At 35.8% G+C, this 23,480-nt stretch overlaps 1 protein-coding gene across 7 annotated transcripts in view; it reads left to right on the forward strand.

Annotated features, from left to right (window-relative positions):
- The window catches only part of GPC5 (glypican 5), a 727,382-nt gene that overhangs the window by 407,942 nt on the left and 295,960 nt on the right, over positions 1 to 23,480 (forward strand). For all 7 annotated transcript variants that reach the window (XM_067293223.1, XM_067293233.1, XM_067293241.1 and 4 more), the window contains one exon: positions 4,260 to 4,422. In XM_067293223.1, the coding sequence (XP_067149324.1) occupies positions 4,260 to 4,422 (163 nt within the window). The remainder of the gene's footprint in view (positions 1 to 4,259; positions 4,423 to 23,480) is intronic.

The raw sequence follows: 23,480 nt of genomic DNA on the forward strand, positions 1-23,480 counted from the left end.
TCAGCATTTCAAATTGCTGGTGATTTTCTGGAGTGGAATGAACCTGCAGGATTAAAACCCAGAGTTTTGGCCATGGATCCAGTGTGAGAAAGCAGTGGGTTTTGACACAGCATTTGTGTATTACTTGTACTTTCTACATCAAGAAATCCCATTTCCCTTTGAAAATTGGAGTGAAAAAGCAGAAGAGAAAAAATTCACTGATGTACTTTGCACAAAACTTCAGCTTTTTATTTAAAAAACAGAAAATACCATCATGAGGCCCTAGAAGAGTTGCAATACTAGTTATCTAAATATCAGTCTTCAATATAAGGTGGACTTCTAATTTAGAATACATATTTTTGTTGAAGGATGTGATGCATTATTGGAGTTGAAACCCTGCAGGAGACTGGCTTATAGAGGCATGAGTAGTCTAAGTATTTTGTTAATGAGACCACTGAAGTGAAATGCTGTCCTTGTAAGTATTCAGGTATGTAATGCTAGGCAGAGGAATACATTTTAGCATAGTTTATTCTTCTGGTGTGAAAGGGTTCAAAATAGTGGTACTCCTAGATATGAATCTTTTAAGTTTGATTTGATTAGGTAAATTGGATTCACTGCTGGGCTCCTTTGGGATTCCCTCCACAAGTACTTATGATATGTACATAAATGTAAGAAAGGAGATATTATGACTCTGAGCTTAGTTCACGTTGCCTGTAACAGAAGATTATCAAAATATTATTACTGAAAAAGAGTAAAATAGAAGTTATAAAAAATCAATGTTTCCCCTGAAGGTATGTGAAGTGTAAGATAAGTAAATGGGATATTAGATTTTTGTTGAATGGGAACAAATATCACATCCGTTTCAACAGTGTAAACATAAGTTCTTTTGCCTTTTGGTGTTCATCACTCAGGAGGGATGAAATCATTTGTAACTTTCTGCAAGCACAGAAAAGTCGAAAAGAATCCAGTCTTCTCATTTAAACTAGATTTACTTACATGGATTCGTAGATTTTTTAGAGCCAGAAGGGACCATTTTATTCATTTAGTCTGACCTCCTGCATATGATGGCCTTCAACCTATGAATTAATTCCTGCTTTAAGACCAAAATCTGTGATTGAACCAGAACATATTTGTTTTTTTTTAAAGAACTTGACCGCTACTATTAATAAATTATTATTGATATAGAACAACCCTTTCTATTTTTTCTTTTTTTTTAAATGTGTGATCTTGATAACATGGATTTGTGTGATGTGTAAATGTGTAAATCAAAATGTGTAAATCAAAAATCTTAGTTCACTTTGTTTTTCATATGCCTTTGTCTGTTACACAGATCTATCAAATCTCTGTTTTCCATGTAAGCAGTTACAGGCCTGGTTAAATAGTATCTGGAGGTTTTTTTCAGTGGACTAAAGGATGAACGCTTTGGTTTAAAACAAGAGTATATTCTTACTTTTTAACCACTCTAATAGAACTACTTCTGTGCACTCCATCCTTTCTGAACTGAGGGAACAAGAACTGGACTTGAGAGTAATATAATTTGGGAGTAATGTAGTATTTTTGTTTCTGTCTCCAAAGATTTCCCATTAAAACCTTTTGCCAGAACACTAGTCTTGATGATTCATAGTCTGCTGGCTCTCCAGGACACCCATGATTATTTTACAGAATAGAATATTTTATCTTCTAATACACATGTAATGCAATATTTAGACTTGCAAATTTATGTTTGTCTGTATTTTATTACAGTATACATTTAAAAATGAATTCTGTTGTCTGGCTCACCAGATAAGGTATCTTATTAGACAGCTTGTCTAACCTCTTTGTTACTTAGTAGTTCTCCAATTCTTGTAGCAGTGGAAAGTTTATCACAACTGTTTTATATTGCTTTCCAGGTCATTGATGAAAATATTAAATACTCTGGAGACAATCATCAGTTCTTGTAGGACTATACAAGACACATATGTTCTTAGTGATAGTTTTCCTAATTATGCTTACACTTTGAGGTTTGTCAGGAGGTTTCAAATCCCCCTATAGATGCCTATGTAGCTGCTATAAACAGTTCTTGTTTTTAACTGACATGTTACATAGTACCAAGTCATATATTGACAGAATCCCGTAATAAGTACTTTATTACAGCAATGTAACTTTTATCAGTCAAACTTGTTCTTTCATCCTAAAAAGTGAAATTTGACAAAAGTTATTAATGTTACTGTTCAGTATTGTAGCCTTTTTTTCAGAATTCCTGTTCGTGTCAAAGAAAACATCTCACTAGACCGTCAGTGAAAATCCCAAACCACTTTTAGGCTTTTAGGCAATGAGAGATTTAAGCTGGAGGCCCAGCTTCCTTAGACTTTGTAGACAGGTAAGGGAATAGGATCCTTATGAGGACCTTTCCATTCACTTTTGACCAAATCATTCACATGTACACATGTTCAACTTAAAAAAAGATACATTAGTGGTAAGAGGACATAACATTTTCTCCAGAAACCAAATGCCACCAAAAGAAAACATACTTTTGATGCTGAAATATTAGTTCAACAGACTTTCACTATAATTAAGGAAAAGATCCAGCAAATCTAGCCTGGATTTCTGGCATGTCTGCTGCAGTCCTGAACACTGGAGCTTCACCCCTTGCCATAACTCAGGAAAACTAACATGATTGTCAATAATATTATTTAATTTTCATTGAAACTGAATGACAACAGTTCTTTTAGAATGATTAAACCTGCAACATTTATTTTTAAGAAGACAGATTTTATAGAACTGAAAATCTTTTGGGGCAGCTGGAAGAGAGGTTGTTTTATCCTGCAGTACGAAGGAAAGAGCATTGTTTGTATTAACTTTTCTGGCACACAGTATCCAGATAATAATCCTCCTTATCCAGCTGGAATGTGTATACAACAAAAAATCTCCAGGAGTAACCTCTGTATCCTCTCCTCTTAAATAAAAGCTTAATAAAATTTGCAACAGCACAACAGAATAATCATTTAAAATACCTTTTATCTTTGTTTCTAGTCTGAATCAATCTAGATTTGACAAATTACACAGATTGTGTAAATTTAATAAAGAATTTATATAAGAGCTAAGCCATGCTTTGTAGAGAACCAACACTTGAGATTCGTGAACTTATATGGAGACAGTATTTCTTTTTCTTGCACAATTAAGGAGACTTGAAAAGAATAACAAAACCCAAATTACAAAATAATTTATTCATTTCTTATTTTCAAGTAAAATGAAGTCAAAAAGTGGAAGGACACTTTTTCAGTGTTGAACCTGCATTTAAAGCAATTTAATGGGAGCTCCTGGATTTTCAGACTTCTAATCAGAAATGAATACTGCACAAGAGGTGGAAAGGAAAAAAAAAAGAGGAATGAAAAGAAAAGTAATTTGGGCTAATATTTATGGAAGAGGCAAAATAAAAAGATCTTATTAAGCCAGTGCATTTTAAAGACTGAGGCAGAGATACAGAATGTAAAGGAGGATGCATGTTCTTAAGCTGGAAAAATGTATTTGTATATAATTGGCTCCATACTAAGGAAACCTTGGCAGCAACACTTGTTTAAAAACTCTTGCCTCACTAGAGATTCACTCCCACCCTTATGCCTCGGAGCTCAGGGATAGAGAATACCCTAGCATACAGTTAATTGGGGGGCTGTATTGTGATTTGAACTGGGCAAAAAAAGAAAATGATTCTGTGTTGGGTGTAGTTCATTAAACTGGCTATATTTTTTCTCTGCAAGTACTGTGTTGGCAGAAGTATGGCATGGATGAGACTATGAGCAGGTAGTAGGAGAGCTATACAAAGGAACTTTTTCTCTTAGGTAGATTGTCTTTCAGGTGGCATAAAAAACAGCGTAGAAAAGATCCAGGGCCAATTGCTATGTAGCATGGATGCAGTCTGTCTGCTCTAAAGGGGACTGATCCTAAGCAGGAAATGTCTCAATCCATGGCACTTGGTCTCTGGGCCAGGGATTGGTGCTTGGTTTTCTTTTATTTAGCAGTATAAACACAGTAATTATGTATTATTTTTTAAATTAAAAATTAGGTATACGTCTCCATGCACCACTCTTTTTGCTAATACTGGTAAACTGATCATTGCTAGAAATAAAAGCAACAAATAATCTTCAGATATCTGGAAAAAAAAATCAGAATTCTCTTTCTGTGGATCCTTAAGATTTCTTTTTAAATCAGATAAGTACTGGAGAGACATACCTGAAATTTCAAGTGTTCACTGAAGTTCTCCCATCTGTATTGCTAACTTGCATAACGTATCTTGTCTTCAGCTGTTGCAGGGCAAATCATTTCCTAAATACGATAAGTGGGATCTACAACAAACAGGCAGTGGTGGAAGTGTGGATGAACAAATCAGTGGAGATTGTGATGATGAAGACGGTTGTGAAGGATCAGGAAGTGGAGAAGTAAAAAGAGTCCTGAAAATTACAGACTGTAAGTCCATATTCTGTTATTTCCTTCATGCATTTTAAGAGTGAATTGTCATATTTTACATTAAGAAATAACACTGAATTTTCCTGGAAAAGGTGTGGATAAGTTGTCTGTGTAATATTTCCAAGATTTACAGGAATAGGGCTGCAATAATCAGACTTCTATGAATATAGCATGGTATTAACATTAACACATCTTAATACATATTTGGCATACTGTAGACTGACCTCAACACAGTATTTTAATCAATTAAAAGATAACACAGGGACAATACCATGTCCCTGTGAGTTAGTGGTTTAACATAAAAGGTAATGTTTGGCAGTTAAGCAGAGAAATTGTTTCCAATCTGTCATGGAACTATGGGAAAAATGTAGCGTTAAGTTGTGGTAGCTGAATTTGGTAGAGAGCTATTGGAACCAATGTAGTGTAGCCCACAAAGCATTAATGCCATTATTGCATGCTATATTTCCTTCTGCTTTTCTTAGTGTTTTTTTTTTTTTCCTGAAGTCACCAGTGAACCATGTTTGTAGGAATTTTCTTCAAAAAACCCTTTGTTTTTGCACTTCAGTGACCTGTAACTGTGAGCATGAGCAATTGGATTGAAGCACAAGTAATTTAGCTGCTTCTCTGAATCAGGACATCATTCTGCATCTCTTACTTCTCTTCCCAGTGTAGAAAAAAAGGCAGAGACCATGGGAACAGATACCTGGTATCAACAAAATTACATTTCTAAATGTTCAGTGCTGATAGAAAAGAAGTCATGGTTGGTGTTAATCCCTGAATTTACTTATCTTTACTGACTTTGGGTGTGCTACAAGTTTCCAAGCATAGGTGAGCACCCCAGATCCATCTTGACTAGATAGTGAAGAGGCAACCTAGAAATTTGACCATACAGAAGCTGTAATACGTGGTTACACATTTCCTATGTAAACAATTGGAGGATCGAGCCCCTGAGCATGCTGAGGCATGCCTTAGCAGGTAAGTTTGGATGCAGCCTGAGATGCTGTTGTGCTGCTGCCTAGTTTATACTTTTTCAAGTCTTGTTATAGCTTACTCAAATTAGATACTAAAAGACTGAGATCTGCAAAGACATTTGGACTTATTTCCTGAGAGTGCATTTGGACATTTAACCTTGAAAAAAGAAGCTGGAGATCAAATATTTAAAAAGAAAAGTACTTTGGAATATTGGACATATTATATCTAGGCCATAATGACACTCTGTGGTATGGACAGACTGTAAAATAGTCTTAGGAAATGACTAAAACTATTAAGCATGTATTAAATGATAAAGGAATTGCAAGAATAATACATTTTGTTTTACCCTCTTCCACCGCATTAGATTTTTCTTCATACTGATATATTTAGTGTAATCTTTCCAGAATGTCAAAAAGACAGCTAATTAGCCTTCATGTTCTCTTTATACTGCATCTATTATAAATATCTAGGATTATGAGCTATGTATTAAGCATACTGAAGTTTCCATGTAATGCTGTTTCTTTCAAACCTTTTCCAAGATACTACTGAACAAAAGTATGAGTCCAGACTGTTCAGTATTATGTCTTGTATATATGTTTTACTAGTACCTTGGGTGACCTGTAGTAATTTTATAGATTGATGCTGGAATGCATTTAATATCTATAATACGTCTTAAAATGCATCTTGAGTGTATCCCAGAAGAAGTCCTAAACTTAAAGTGTATGAAACAGGAGCTTGAACAATTCTTTTGCGTCTGATATACAAGCAGAACTTTAGGAACAAAGTGTCCCCTATTTCCTTGAAAGTACAAATGTGTATGATATATATATATGTTATTATTACACAAACAGATCTTAAAAGTTATGATTTTACATGAGGAACTAAAATTAAACATTAAAAAATCAACATCATCACAATTTAAGCTGGCAAAATTTTAGCTTTAGGTGACTGGTACCAATTACAAGCTAATTCAAATCCTGAATTCAGTGCTGAAATTGACTCATATTTCTTACTAAAAGACAAAAATCTACAGGATTTATTTGTAAACTGAAATGCTAGATTTACTCTGGTGATGTTGCTTACTGCTCTCTGAAAAGGATGACTGAACACCAGCCATAGCCTGGAAGTTGACTACAGTCTGTTTAGTACTCAATTGCAGCTTCATATTTCTGAGGTTTTTATGCACATGCCAACTTTTTAAAATTTGCCTACAGATAGCCAGAAATGTTATCTGACCACTCTTCAAACTGGGCTTAGACCTAGTTTGGGTTTTATCACGTATGTCATGGAAAGCCAATCAAATTTGACTTTTGATATAGCAACGTACATTGGTGGTCCTAAATTAATTAATACAAAAAGAAGAAAATCACACTTGCAGTGTGGACAAGACCGAAGTTGGGACTTGTTCATATCCAAACCTTTCTGAGCTTCAGATCTGAAAACCACTGCAATCTCACTCTGAAGTCAAACTCAAGAATCACTGGACATCTGTACAATATTACTTTGTTCCTTCTGGTATACAACAAATCCTTATTCAGATTTTCACTTGTTCACTATTATGTGCTTCTTGTACATATTATAAAACATGAGCTTATCGGTGTAACATGACCATATTTTCAAAGTGAAAAACAGACCTCAGCTGCGGTAGAATCAGGCAGGTAGAAAAAGAACTGATTGAGTTGTACATTGTCCACACAGCAATTTAGGAATCACAGCAAAATATAAGAAAAATGACATATATTAGAAATATCAATGGCCTACGTATTAGCTATCTGGTATTTCATTATTGTTAACTTTTAATTTGTGAAAAACAGTGAGGAAGCCACAAAGGCAGAACACAGATGTGATCTAGGGCAAAGAAAATGTAAATGTGGGTCACATTCCTCTTTCTCTTCTCTCATTCCTCTCCTTTTTCTCTTTTTATAGTACAGAGATGTAGTCTTCATCTATATTGATAAATGAGTGAAAATAACTAGATATTTTAAAGATTTAAATGACACCAAGATGGAATTGAAGCACCAAATAGTTTGAATATTTGAATTTGAAGTCGACCTTTACTGTTGCAGTTTTAAACACATGCTCTTGTTACAGACTCATTTTGTTTAAAAAGAGCTTAATAAACTCCAGGAACCAGAAACTTATTTTCTTGTCATAGATAAGCATTGTTATTATAAGACCTTATAATGCATTTACGATTTTTGAAGCTTGAAAAAAAGTATGACATAAACTGAAGAAGTTATTTCATACTTATTTCCTTTAAATGTGTCATATTAAAATGAGTGGAAAAGATTATTTATGGGATTTAGTAATATACACATTTTAACTGGACTCATTATGCACATGATCAGTTCACATTACCTTATACTCTTTTGATACATGGAGGCATACACATAACATTATTTTCTCCTCACCAAAGAACCTTTTTACAGTCTTTTTTCTGAGCAACTTTTTCTTCTCTTATAACCAGCCAGGAAATGAAAGGGATTTGCTACCTATTTTATATTGTAGTAGGGTCTGGAAGTCCTAACCAAAACCAAGGCTGCATTTTGTTAGCTATTCTACATGCATACAGTGAGGAAATGGACCTGCCCCCAGCAAGTTTGTAATCTAAACAAACTGATAAAGTGTGAGGACAAAGAAGTATCCCTTTTGAACACATTGTTTTGTATAAAAATAAAAAATATAAAGACACATCTCTCTCTTCTGAGGCCACGTCACTGCCTTCTGAGCAGGTGTATGACTCTGAGGCCTGGAGAAAGAATAGAGGGGAAGGAAGGAAATATGTTTCCTCCAAGCTAAAACTCTAGCAATTTTCTGTGAACATACAGCCTCAGAAGTTGGAGACAACTTATTTTTCCACTCAAAGTTACAGATGTAAGAAGTGTTTTCACTAAGTGTTGGAGATAACAAGTGTGTGGTGACAGGCTTTAGGCCTTGCAAAGCCAATGAAGAGATTCAGAGGAAGGAGAAAGGTATTTCTGACTCAGAAATGAGGGCACTAACATTGCACTAGTGCTTACAATATTTAGTATTTTGAAAAATTAAGTTTTCAGATTAAACATTCAATCCTTAATTTACATTTAGTGTTTCTAGGTCCTACAATTGTTCTGACAGCTATGCTCTTCATAAGTACCTTTAAAATATAGCTTCTTTCAAGGAATGATACTAGAAAGGATAGTATACTTTAAATGTATAAAATAAACAGTAGTATAAAGTCTTGACACTTCATTTGCTAGTTTTATTCTACACTAGGCCAGCAGTTCCCACAGGACTATTTCACGCATCACAATGAAATACCTCCTCCTCAAAAAGAAAAAAAAAAAAAAAAAAAACTTGGAGAATTCAAGAGGTAATAATAACAAATACTTATCACCTAAATATTGATTTGAATCTGTTTTCAAATACCTGTGCAAGGAAGAGCTAATCCTGATATCAGTCCTCTGAGGTACTCAATGCCATCTATCAAAATTCTCATAAGACTTTTAGCAGGATCACAAATTTTCTGAAAAATGCTGTACCCGCTGCTTTGTCTGTCTTTTTCTTTTCTCATTTTAACATGCAGTGCAGATGTCTCTTTACTACAGGTCTCCTAGTTCAGGGCTCATATATGTAAAATTATCAAGGGCATCTTTGTGCTTATGGTATATAGAGGCAAACCTTGTCTCTCACGTGTTTGTTTAATTGTTATCCCACCTGATCTTCACCCTTTCTGAGGAAAAAAAGTCTCCAGAATGTTTTATTTCTAGGATGATTAAACATCTGTAGATTATTACTTTCCTGTTTGGACTATGTGGTAGTAGGAGAATAATTTGGAAAAGGGCTTCTTGTTGTCACCTCCGTATAAAAAGAAGATACTATGATTCAGGTAAACCATAGCCTGTGTCTCTTACCTCATTTTATACTACATTCACAAGTCCCAAACCTCCTCTCTCTTCTTTCTGTTCCTTCACCCACTTCAGTATGTATGCTTTTTTTTTCTTTTTTATAAATCTGGTTCTAATGGCATCTTCTGTGACAAACATGATTCATCCTCATCTTCAGAACTACTTAAAGTTTAGCACACATGTGAAACACCATTTACATTAATACAAGGAAGACAGACTTCAGTAACTATATTACACTTCAAAATGTGCAAGTTCTGTAGAGGCTTTTCCATTTTGCATCTTACCATTGGCAAGCCTTCCCAGGGCAGGGCACGATCTTTCCTAAATCAGAGTAAGAACAGTAATATCAATACATGATAGAAAGTAGAGTTGGAAGAGAGTGTAATGGCAACAGACACCATGGTATCACTGGTTTGTAGAGCTGCTTCTCTCAGTTGTTCCATCAGCCATTCCTGCCCTAGAAGTACTGGAACTGAACAATTGCTGTTCACTGAAGAAAGTGACAAGGCTGAGTATAAATCCTAGCTACATTATAACAGACAACTTCACTAAAGTAATGTTCATTCATAAAAAAGCATTTGGCTGGGAAACAAGAAGAGGAAAGACTGTTTCAGGCAGTAAAAAGTAAATATAACAAAATGACTGCACTTATCTTGAATTGGGTTTATTTTAAAAATCTGTCTACCATTAGGTAAGTAGGACTTTAATGAAGAATCACAAGACTAAATTGAGATAGATTCACTAAAGGAGTTGATTATGAAGAATGAGGATTTACAGTCGGAATTGGAATTGATATACAACCTCATAGAATGTCAAACATGAAATGAAGAGCACCTGGATGACTTATTAAACATCTAAAAAAATTCTATAATTTAATCTTAAAATAGCAACTTAATCTGTGTTTTAACTCCTTGGTCAGAAAACAGATTGAAATGTATTTATTTACAAATAAAATAGACTAAAACATGATTAGCGATAATTGTTGTAATGATCTGATATTCTCCAAAAGTATTTTTTAGTTTTTTCTGCTTGCAAAGTCCAGTCTGGATCTGCTAAAAAAGTACAGTCTGTTTCAGTGCTTCTACCACAGCTGTTTAATAGCAGACTTTGACTGTGTTTTTATCCCAGTGTAGTAGAGAGCCGTATCTTTGTCTCAGAAAATATATTAAATTAAAGTAGTAGAAATATGGATCACAACTAGAGTCTCTTGTACAGTTCACAGCCTCTTTCCTTAAATGTTTGTAGTCTAATTAAACAAAGAAGACAAAGACTAATAGGTAGACAAATATGAAAGTAACACTTTCAGTCTTATAAATTATCAACTTGGTGTCAGTTAACACATCTAATCCATTCCCTAGTTCTTTGGCCAATACTATTTCTACTTTGTTGATTTCGCCATCCTCAACTCCAAAATGAAAGCAGGAGTGCAGCAGTGAAGGGCTTCTCAGTAGATTACTGCTATCAGTGAATGTCTTGGGATTCAAGACTTCAGAAGACTAGTTTTACATGCCTGATAGTGAAGGCATTTAAATCTCTGTTACAGAGATAGTGTTTGTCATATTTTATATTATCTTAAGCTCTAATCTGCATTCTGTATTTCCTTAGTAAAGGGAGAAATCCCTTAGGTCTGACTAGTATTTCAGGTTTTATTTATTTACATATAACAGTATTCTTCCTTATCCCCCATTGTTAATGATGTGAAGTGACTTTCAAAGGGTTCATGGATTCACCATTCATATGTTCACTAAGTTCAGAATGTCTAATCTTTCTTACTAAAAATAAATAAAAATATAGTTCTTGCCGTGAAACCAAAACTTGTTCTAAAGATTGACAATTCACTTTTAACACTTGCTTTTACACTCAGATTTCATACTGGATTTTGTGGAATGAGCACCATTAGCCATTTATAGTTCAGCTAGAAGAACTGACATTTAATGGTGATGCTTGTTGTATTTTAATAGAATTGAACAGAGATTTTTTTTAAACCTTATGAAATTCTCCAGAAATTGACTTAATTTATTCCCCGTCTATTAATTCTGTCTATCGTAGGGGAGTTGTCTTTGAGGGAACATTTTAAAAAGATGATAGCAGAGAAAGAGCAGGAAGATGAGAGGTCTTGCAGAACAAATCCACTCCATTTTGAAATGCTAGAAGAAAATACATTGCTCCACTGTAACATCCACTATGACTTGCCTCACCTGCATCCCTGGAAAGGTGATGGAGCAGCTCATCCTGGAGGCTATCTCCAAGCATGTGGAGGAAAAGAAGGTGATCAGGAGTAGTCAGCATGGCTTCACCAAGGGGAAATCATGCCTAACCAATCTGATAGCCTTCTGTGATGGAATGACTGGCTGGGTAGATGAGGGGAGAGCGGTGGATGTTGTCTACCTAGACTTCAGCAAGGCTTTTGACACTGTCTCCCATAGCATCCTCATAGACAAGCTCAGGAAGTGTGGGTTAGATGAGTGGACAGTGAGGTGGATTGAGACCTGGCTGAATGGCAGAGCTCAGAGAGTTGTGATCAGTGGCGCAGAGTCTAGTTGGAGGCCTGTAGCTAGCGGTGTCCCCCAGGGGCCAGTACTGGGTCCAGTCTTGTTCAACTTCTTCATCAATGACCTGGATGAAGGGACAGAGTGCACCCTCAGGAAGTTTGCTGACGATACAAAACTGGGAGGAGTGGCCGATACACCAGAGGGCTGTGCTGCCATTCAGAGAGACCTGGACAGGCTGGAGAGGTGGGTGGAGAGGAACCTCATGAAGTTCAACAAAGGCAAGTGCAGGGTCCTGCACCTAGGGAGGAATAACCCCATGCACCAGTACAGGTTGGGGGTTGACCTGCTGGAAAGCAGCTCTGCGGAGAAGGACCTGGGAGTGCTGGTGGACACCAAGTTAAGCATGAGGCAGCAATGTGCCCTTGTGGCCAAGAAGGCCAACGGTATCCTGGGGTGCATGAGGAAGAGTGTTGCCAGCAGGTGGAGGGAGGTGATTCTCCCCCTCTACTCAGCCCTGGTGAGGCCACATCTGGAGTACTGCGTCCAGTTCTGGGCTCCCCAGTACAAGAGGGATGTGGCACTACTGGAGCAAGTCCAGCGAAGGGCTACAAAGATGATTAGGGGACTGGAGCATCTCTCTTGTGAGGAAAGGCTGAGAGAGCTGGGCCTGTTTAGCTTGGAGAAGTGAAGGCTGAGAGGAGATCTTATCAACATGTACAAGTATCTGAAGGGAGGGTGTCGAGAGGATGGGACCAGACTCTTTTCAGTGGTGCCCAGCGACAGGACGCGAGGCAATGGGCACAAACTGAAACACAGACACTTCCATCTGAACATGAGGAAAAACTTCTTCACTGTGAGGGTGACAGAGCACTGGCACAGGTTGCCCAGAGAGGTTGTGGAGTCTCCTTCTGTGGAGATATTCAAAACGCACCTGGATGCAATCCTGTGCAATGTGCTCTAGGTGACCCTGCTTGATCAGGGGTATTGGACTAGATGATCTCCAGAGGTCCCTTCCAACCTCAGTGAGTCTGTGATTCTGTGATTCTGTGACTTCTGCACTAATTCCAGGCAAAAGCATGCTTTCACATAGAGGTTTTGGTTTTGTTTTTTTTTTTTCCTGCATTTCATAGGACTACCATTCAGAATTAATTTTATAGTCTGCAGTGGGAGACTTGGCATATTTTTCACTGCCATATGTTCTGCTTTGTACCCTGCCTCACTGAACAAGGAGTGTATGTGTAATTGGTTTTCTGGTTCTCTGTAATTGCTTCTGTTCTTTTTGGCCTAAATTTAGGTGAAACAAGCAAACAGTATATTAATTGTTAATTCAATATGTTACTTCTTGTCTCAAACAGACCAAGGGTGTTCTACATATCTGGAAAACCAATCAGAAGAGTTTGGTTTTTTTCCCCCTCTCTATCCAAGGAAACAGTTTGAAGGATGCCCTACTGGTGAGAAGGAAAAGTTAGAGGCAAGTGAATAAATCAGCAGAAAGGAGTAAGCTTTCCATTCTGTCCTGTTAATCAGAGCCACAGTATCCTCCAGACTGATAAACTGCCCTGTTATTATTCCCATACCACATAAAGTGATTATCTCCAGAAGGCCAACTTTATTCCTGTGTATAGCCAATTAGTTTAAAGATAGTTCAGGTGATACACAAGCTGCATCCTATCTTGGCCACACCATGCTATATTCTATACTCCTCTGTCCAAAAAGGAGCTCCTGAAGAACTCTAACCTTCGAAAGAGAATCCATAACAAAGAAAGGTACCGACCAAAGTGTATCCACTGTGCTGTAGTTCAGGAGGCATAAAGCAATAAGTAGGAGTTTTTTGGAAAGCTGCTTAAAAATTGAGAAGTGATAAGTCTGAATTTGTTCAGCAGACAGGTGGTGTACACTAAGACTTCTGTAAGAGCAGCACTGCCTACTTTCTTTCTGCTGCTGTGAAAATAAGAAAGCTCTCAAGCCATTCTTGGTCCATATAAATAGCTATAGTATCTATAAGCTTATTCATTTTCCTCAGGAAATCTAAAAAAAAAAAAGAATGAAAAAACAATATACTGCTGAATGAAGAAACAATATTCTGCTTTGCTGAAAAATTTCTCTCTTCACCGGTATGGTAATATTTAGTCATTGGTTGCAATGAAATAATATATTTAGTAAAAAGCATCAATTGCTTGGTAACTTCAGAATTAGTGGTATTATGATAAGGTAATTCCCATTAGTACTTTATCCTCATATTATTAATTAAGGTAATTTGTAATAATTACATTGGTCTGCTATGCTGTGTTTTAGGCCAATGAGAATGCTTGCTGAAACCTTTGAAGAGTAATTGTGCTTTTTTGTTTGCATCTGCAGTAGAATCTGTCATAACTTAAGCTGCACGTTGCCTGTAGTGCGTTAAGAGGAGGCAGTGTCCTGTTGAGATTTACAAGATTTTACATTAGCTGACTTTATTTCTGCCTCTAAACTAATTCCCTCAGCAGATTCTATGTAACCCGTGTTTGTTTTTAAATTAATGATCCAACCTGACAGTACAGCTTTAAGCCATTACTCGAGTTAAATACATTACTCAAGAACTACAAATGTTGACTCCTTACAAAAGATTGTGCTCAAGAAAGCAGTTACTCTTTAAATAGGAACCTGAGCTAAAAATTAAAATGTCTTTGTTTGTTTTTCCCAATGTATAATATGAATATGCAAGCCCAACCTTTCTTCTAAAATAAGGTACCAGCCAACTTTGCAAACACACTAAATTTTTACATTAACACTTCAGTGATTTATATCCTTATGTATTTCTATCCTTATGTATTTCTGTGCCAACACTTGATCATGCTTACAGAAAAACCTTTGAACTTCATATGTGTTGACAGTATGTATCTACTTTATAGAAGAAAATGCTGATTTACTGAAATGTAAATTTTCCACAGGAAGGTGCTGATTGCAGTAAATCTTTCTCTTCAAAAGATTTTCAGTTCCCCAAAAGACAAGGGGAAAGAGAGAGAAGAGCTCAGATTTATGACCTTTCCTGTGGGAAGGGAGAGTGGGATAAATGTAGCTTCCCAATTAGTATTAACCTATGAGGACTTTATTGATATGTTATGCAATTTAAGTATGATCACAGTTGCACAGTTTACTAGTCCAAACTTTTCAAATGAGCCAATGGGAAATTAGTTAGGTTACTCCTTCAAAAAGCAGCAGATTATGCCCAAATACCTTGCTTCCCAACTTTACTTATTGTAATAAGTCTGTCTCTCTCTGGTCCAATGAGCCTTTAACTATTTGGATAGAGCAGTAAAAAGCAGAGGGAGATAATAATCAGGCAAAATCTCTGGCGCTATGGTTAAGCCATTCAGCTAGTATGTAGGGAAAAACGTAACCTAGGTGAATAACCACTTAACTGGTGTCTGATACAAATTTATGTCTTTGCTTGTTTTTTTTTGAATACAACTTTTAAAAGGTTTATATTTCATTCCAATAAGAAATAAGAATTTTTAAAATTTTATCAAAGGAAAAGTCTTGTCCAGCTGTTTAAAAAAAGTGCACCTTTGTGCATTTTTTTCATGCAAAATATATTAAAAAAACTTCATATTCTATGGATTAAGTTATGTACTATTTGTTTTTGCATGTGCATGTGAAATATGCCAAAACAAGTCAAAATACACTGTTTGTTTATGTGAAGCCTGCCTAATTGCAAAATATTATTGTATTAAAGCTAAAAAATGTTATGTTTTAAATGAGTTCTGATTAAGTTCCTTTTGAAGTCAGTAGGCATCCTTTCATTGACTTAATAGGAGTTGGTTTTCCCTGGGAGACTACATAATGACTTTAGTAGGAGTTATAAAGTTCTAGTAATTTTTCAGTGAAGGAATGCTTGTCATTATTTTTAACCTGTTGTTTAAAATGTGTTTTATAATAAAATATTGGGGATCTGGAAAGAAGATTTTTTATAATTCTTGAGGTGATGCTGTGATCACTGCATTTATCGTTCTATCAAGTCCTTCCATGAATTCAATGAAGAAAAATTTATGTTGCTTTCCTTTATACAAAAGAAAAATAAGCACCAGCTTTCCCACAAAAAATGTGTTCCTTTCAAGCAATTGTATTTAAATCAGTCCCTTTCTCTGAGTGGTGATGTCTTATCCACAAAAGGCTATGAGGTTTTCCTTTAGATAAGTATCCAAAAGTCAAGGTGTTTCTGAAAAACTGACCTGCTGGAGAGTCACTCTCATCTCTAGTCACCCTCGTGTGTCATTATATCATTTCTAAGAAATCTTCCTTTAATTTACAATTTTGAATTTTATCTTTAAAGACTATCACAGTTGATCTTTAAACTCTTATTCATGGTTCAGAGAGACTGAGATTGGAGAGAAAATTAGCAAAGATCTGAACATTTACTTTGGGAGGTTTGCTGCTCTGTATTTTTATTCCATTGTTTAATGTAATTTTCTTTGAAAATAAACTGAGCAATATCCCACAGTTGATGTCACATTTCTCATACTTTATGTGATAGCTTTTATAATCCATTTTTGATCTCACTATTCTAGTGTCTCTGTCCTTTAGCGACATACAGCCTCAGAGAAAATATTTCCAGGAAAAAAAAGTTTTTTTGTAGATGACTTTTCTTATTACTTTGAGGGAAAAAAGTAAAAAGCTATCCTCTGTGCAGTTTGAAAGGGTCATCACATTCTTGCAACATTTCCCTAAACTGTGCAGGTTAGCTACTTTAATGTTACCATAAAAACTCAACATTTTCACCTCTTGAAATCTAAATATAAATGTTGGAAGATAGCTATACACTACTGCTCATTTCTCTATTTTCCTCAGAGTGTAATTTACTTTAATAACAATAGACGATAGGGACAGGATTTTTCTTACTTTGTGTCAGGCATTTATAATGTAAACACCCATGCCTGAACTAATAAATTTAGGCTCCTTTTATAGTCATTGGAAAGAAATAAACTCAATGAGGGCACAATTCCTTAGGACTATATTAAGCAACTCTGTTAGGATGAGAAGAATTGCACTATAGAATCCTTATTTCTCTTGACTGTAAAAGGACTCAAGCTTCACTAGCTCAAGTACAGACATCTAAACTTAGTTAGCAGATAAGTCTTTCCCAAAGTTATGTTATTTTGCTTTTGCTTTGGTTTTGATTTGATTTTGCTTGCTTTTAGGTAAAGATTCAATATTTTTCAGTGTATTTTACAGACTTATCATTAAGGTCACTATGATTTGTTACAACAACGTAAAATAATGGAGCTATTTGAAAATATGGTCAATAAAGTCTGTAAAATGGAATTCACACTATCTGAAAAGCCTCGTTTGTTATGAGAATAAACTAATCCATCATCTGTAGTGGAGAAAATGGTTACTGGTGCAAAAGGATGTAGAAATGGTTGTGGATCCTGTAGTGTGTTTTGTTATCAGACTCTCTTCATAGCTGTTTTATCTGTTACTCTTTTTAGATTTGGAACACAGAAAAAAAAAAGTTAAAACACCAACCCAAAACTTTCATGAGCACTATATTTAGAAGAAACAATTTCACTGAATTAAAAAGGAAGTTTAAAATATTTTTTATCAGTTTGTGAAACAGTCTGTGTTTTTCTCAAAACTGTGAACTGTATCAGACCTTTATCTTTCAGTCTATTCTCTTTTTAAACAGATCGTAACTGTGATAAACATCACATTTCTGTATACTCAAAGGCAGTTTATAATCAAAGATAGTTCCTCTACCTGCCTTGTATGTCTCCACTCTTTATTGTATTTTTTTAAAAATCATCTCTTGGGAGTTCCCTTTGCAAGCTGTGCGGAGACTTAAATTAGATTAATTTCACATTCGTGTCTTCCACTATTAATGGTTATAACTGTAATGCCTTGAATAATCTGTTTCTTGGTAATTCATATTCAGATTATTTTTCAACTTTTTAAATAAAATAGAATCAACCAATTTCTGTTTATTACAGAACTTTACTACTATTTTTTTCTAGAAAATAATCTGTATGGGAGCTGTGACTATGCAAGAGCTGGTTCTTAAGATCTGTAAGAGGTGTGTCATTATCAAACAAAAATTCTACAAAAGATTCCCAAAGAAGGGTGAACCTACTCTGAGATACTCAGTTATGACTTATATGCTCTGAAGCAATGCATCTGCAGGGCGACAACTGAGTTTTCTTCTCCCGCTGTTGTTCTAAGGGGAAGTGGTTAGATGTCTGCACAATTCAAATCTGGCATGCAATGTTGGGCTGTCTGCTATAATTAGTCTAGTTATAGGCAGGAGTACTATTTTGTACTTTCTGGAAGAAATGCATGGCAAAGAGTGCATGGGAAAAGGGATTCTCTGTCTGTTGGTCCTCTTCAAAGGATCAGACGTCTAATTGTAGGGGTCGGACTTAGTTGCCTAAACATGCTGTCATTTTAGAGGATCATTTTAGGAGTCTGTTTTAGTATGTGCTGACTAGCTCTCTAGTCTCTATTGACTGTGTTAACTATATCTCCAGTGATTATAACAGAAGCTAGTTCACATTAAACATTGTTTTGGAGGCACCTACATTTAGATACTTCAATCTGGAGATAAATTAAACTCCTTGTGTTTTCAAAGTATTTGGCTAACCAGAACAACTCTTTGCCAGATATTGGTCAGCAGCAGGGAGATTATGCGTGTTGAATGATGTGAGCCATTTCTCTTGCTTCGTGCCTTAATATATGGATTCTGCTCAGGGCCGATAGTGATGACTAAAGAAGGGAAAAACTCCTGCTTTGTTGTGATGTATCCAGTTGCAGGCACAGAAGGTTATGTAATAGCAGAATAGACACAGACTTCATCAAAGTCATCTTTTGTGGCACCGTATAATCACTAGTGTTTTTAGTGTTGAATCCATTAGTTCCCTTAACATCGATCTTTTCTCCCATTTGGCTTCCTTTCTCAAGTATATGCTGTATGCAATCATCCCCAGGTAACTGCTTTTACTGCCCAACCTTAATCTAGGGGTAAAGTCTTGCTTTGGCTCCCTAAGCAGCTGGTAAATTTTTCATTGAGACATATGATTTAGACTTGTTGTTATGAATATTCTAGGTATGGACAGAACATGTGAAAAGGTGTGCCAGGCTTCAGGGAAGGACATGAAGCCCTTGGCTTTATTTTATTATTAACCATGAATAAATATTTTTGAGTTGGAAAGGTTATTCACCTGAGGGTCCTACAGCAAATGAAAAATATACTATTTTTTTCTTAGTTCAAATATTAGAATATCTATAGCAGCTGGCTACTTTAGCAGCAGTAATAACAATAACAAATAAAAATAAAAGATAAAAATATGTTGAATGTGCTTGTAAAATAATTTCAGTCATTAAATGAAAAACAATACTAGTGCATCCTTTTGCTGGAATGAATGCTTACACTTAAAAAGGAAGACTAAAATATAACTTTGAAAAGTTTTGTTTTTACTAAAAAGCTCTTCATTATTTCAGTAAACACTGTTGATGTCATTAAACTTGATCTGATGATTAGACAAAAATCACATTTTCTTAAGTCAGGGCTATTAATATGACACTACTGTGGAGAGAACAGTTAAGAATTTAGTCACATTTTATAGAGTGAATACTTTTATATAAATGTACAGAAGGATATAATTGATATCATAATGTTTTTCTCTGAGAACACTAATGGAAAATCCAAAACAAAGACTGGAGATGTATTTGTCTAGCTGGTTGCTAAATAGAAGAAGGCCAATGAACCCTGATTCTCCAGACAACTCAACTGTTAGCTCCTTCCCTGGTTTTACTTAAAAGGACAGTTCCAACTACCTCCTTCAAAACCAATGTGCTGCAGAGGTAGTAAGCCCAAATCATTATGGATGTAAGTCAGTCAGTGCCATTTTAATTCAGAAAATGTCTCTGAGATCAAACCTGGAGGAGGGGAAGTATAGCCTGAATAAAAGGTGGTAGACTGAAGTGAAATGCCAAAGAACAAGAAGTTGGGCCTGAGAAAGGGAATTTTTTTGAGGAACGAGTCTAACTGGAACATCTGAATGGGAAAAAGTCTGAATAGAGGTGGATATATGACAAATAGTCAGGCATTTAATGTCAGGCCAAAATTTCCTTGTTCATTGCATTCATTTATTGTGTCTGTTCCACCATTTTTCCGTAACTCTTAAGAGAAGTTTATAGGCCTGACCAGAACTGCTGATATGTGTTACATTGCAGTTACAGGACCCAAGGATGAATCCTTTAGGATGTGAGAAACCCAATATGTGAAACTTACACAGGATGTAGTGGTATAGAAAGTGCAACACCCTGAGGACTGTTTTGTGGGTTATAAGAATGGTATTTGGAAAATATGTCTGTCTTTACACAGAGTGGAGACAGCTGGTTGTTTTCTGTCTGAAATACCAGGAAATAAAATCAGAATATGGCAGTTGTTTTTAAAGGAAGAAGTTAAGAACAATTTAAATAATTGCAAAATAATCACTTTGTAAATACTGTGTTGATACCTTACCTAGACAAATTCAGTCATTAGCAAAATAAGAAGCAATTATTAATTAAGGTGAAGGTTTGCTTTCAGCAAAAGCTAGATATAGACAAAACTATTGATCATACATTGCAAAAGTATTTGAGATTTATTAAAATATTTAATGTGTGTTAAATGTTGGCTAGTTAAAAGTGCACAGCAGGGAATTTACATTCAATAATTAAAAGTGTGTGTTCCTATATTTAAATGAAAATAGTAAGAAACATGAATAGGTTTCCAGTTTACAATGTGTTAGTCTCTGATCCTGCAGAGACTTAGACACATAAGACACTTTAACATAAACTGAACTTGATGCTGGTATATGTTAATATAGCACATTAGGCACTGGTGGGTCATGAGACTCTTCTGTCCTTGTGCCACATGAGGCTATTCTGTCCTTGTCAAGGGAAAAAACTTTTGAAAGTGGGGCCAAGAAAATAGTTTGAGGAAGTACTGAGTTCATCACTCAGTCCTTAATCCAACTGTGTTCCTGAGCCAACACTCTGGATAGTCCTGTGGACTCAAATGCAAGTCTACTCTTGTATTCCCATTGCATAAAGGCAACATTTTGAAGGTTGGTGTGTCAGATGGCAAAATCTGTTAACGTTTTGAGAGGCCTTTCACTAACTGTCTGTAGTAAGTTAATGGCTATATTGCCCAATGAATTTTAATTTATTTTGAATTTGGTCAGATTTTTAGAAGTAAAAATCAGAGAGAGCATTTTACTTGTAGCTCACGTTATGTACAGTCTGGGCTTCAGCTGCTCCTGTTCCTGTTCCTGTGTGAACTGTTTTTGAGAGATTCAGGCAGAACTGGTGCTCTTGAGATAGTCCCCAGCTACTACAACCAGTAGTTTCACATTGTGAAAAATGGTCCCATAATTGATACCTTTTTTAACAACTTCCACAAGAAGGGCAAAAATTCAGCAGAAGCTAGACTGAAATACATGGTAACTTCTCTTGACCTATGCTGAGGAGCAATGGTTCATAATTGTGCTCCCAGTGATCTCACTTTAAAGCTTTTTTCAGTGGGTTGAGGAATTTGGTACTTCTGCTTCTCAAGATTCACTTGATATTTGAAAACAGTGAGCAAGATGTGTGATGTATAATGTCATAGTATATATTATAAAAAAAATAAATGTGTGATTAAAGGCATTGCAATAAAATCTGTGAAGTCAATAACATTTTTTATGAAGATATAAAGCACTTTTCTAGTAAAATATCAGATATAACATTCAGTTCATTAACAGCTCTCATTAACTTTAGCCCCAAATCCATAAACATTAACAATGTGCAGCAATTTCTATGAAATGTAAGCCATAAAATGTAAAAAAAAAAAAAAAAAAAGTGTTCAGAGATGGATACAAAAAGAAAGAGCAATCAGATTTTTTCTCTTTCAGTCCCATTCATTCATTGCCTTTTTTCCTCCTTTTTTTTGCTCTTCCATTTCTAATTAACTACCATTTCTCATCTTATGTCAACTCATACGATTATAAGTCATTGTTTAGAATACTAATATCCTTAGAAGCAGTTACCTCACACATAGCTTTCATGCCCAAATGGCCACTTACCAAACAACTGGATTTTAATTTCTCATAATTCAGTATGGTTTCAATTGGTCCAAATAGAATAATTGTGAAGAACAGCAGGTATTTTTTATTTCAGCTCCTTAAGCTTGTTTTTTAGCTTACCCTTTTAATGGCAATGTTCTTTCACAGTGTGAAGGCAATTAATTCTTCTGTATGCCAGAAGATGCCACTGTAGCACTCGCTGACAAACAGCAAAGACCGATGGCAGGTGAAAAGGGTATGAATATTATTCTGACTGATTACTCCTGAGCAGGTATTACTGTGAGTATCCTAAAGTAAAGACTTTTAATTTTGTAAGAGGATGAGACTCTGAAATACTTGTAATTTTTGCAGAAAAGAAATAAAACCAACTGGATATTGGGAATTAAAGGAAATATTTTTTATGGCATAATTTCATTAACAGAAATCCTAGTACAATATTTGCTAACTTGGATATTTATGGGAACAACACTGCAGCAAACATCAATATGAGTACATATTCTGTCCCAGAACGGTTTTTCTAGAAAGGATTTCCCTACTGTTTAATATACTGTATAAATCACTTAAAAAAATGCTCTCCTTAGGTTACTATTTCATTTTCTTCTACATGCTGTTAATCACAGAGAGGTCTGATATCATCTATCTACCGCAGTGTCATGGTTCCTTTTTTTTTTTTCTTTAAAAAAAATACTGGTGGTGCGCGGTCCATCACTAGCTTTAGAAACTAGGCTTTTCCCCAGGTAATAAAGAAACAGGACATCCAAAAATTATTTCCTCTGAAAATCTATCTAAAAAGATGCTTTATTTTATTTTATTATGGAAACAATTTGAACATTTTACCTCTTGGCAGCAATGCTACTTGCTGGTGACAGGGGAGAAGAGAGAGGAAGGTGACTCTGGAGCCTCATTGACAGTCAAAAAAGATTAAATTGATTATCCATAAAGAAATACAATAGGAGGAAGAAGCCTTTTTAAAAGCACATCCTTTGAACAAGCTCTCTGTTAATTAATTGCTTGTCCTAAATGATAAAGTGATGCCTAAATAAGAAAGAAAGCAAATATTTTTAAGACTGAAAGTGTATGTACATATGTGCATATGCATGTGCATGTGTATGTGCATGACATCTGCTTGGGAGAGACAGGATGTACCTCACTAAGTGGAGCAAAAATATCTTTGCTAACAGGTTGGCCAACCTGGTAAGGAGGGTTTAAACTAGGAATGACAGGGGAGGGAGAGAGTTACCAGCAGCCATGTGAGGGAGCAATGGATAGGGTTGACGAGCAAAAGCCCCAGAGTGATGTGAACAAAAGGAAACACGTAATCAGTAGAACAAGGCTTAAGTTGGGGACACTTCAAGCATTTGCGTGTAAGCAAGGAAGTGCCTACAAGGCAGCATTATGGGGAAACCTCTCACACCCTTTCTGGGAAATCAGCATTCATGGGTGCCTCTCTGAAGTGCCTGTATGCTGATGCACCTAACATGGGGAATAAACAGGAGAATATATAGATCTGTGTGCAGTTGCAGAGCTATGATCTCATTGTGATTACGGAGACATGATGAGATAGCTCACATGACTGGAGTGCTGCAAGGGAGGCTCTTTAGGAAGGACAGGCAGGGAAGGTGAGGAGGGGG

The sequence above is a fragment of the Apteryx mantelli genome, chromosome 1 (assembly GCF_036417845.1).
Source record: "Apteryx mantelli isolate bAptMan1 chromosome 1, bAptMan1.hap1, whole genome shotgun sequence".
Classification (NCBI taxonomy): Eukaryota; Metazoa; Chordata; class Aves; order Apterygiformes; family Apterygidae; genus Apteryx; species Apteryx mantelli.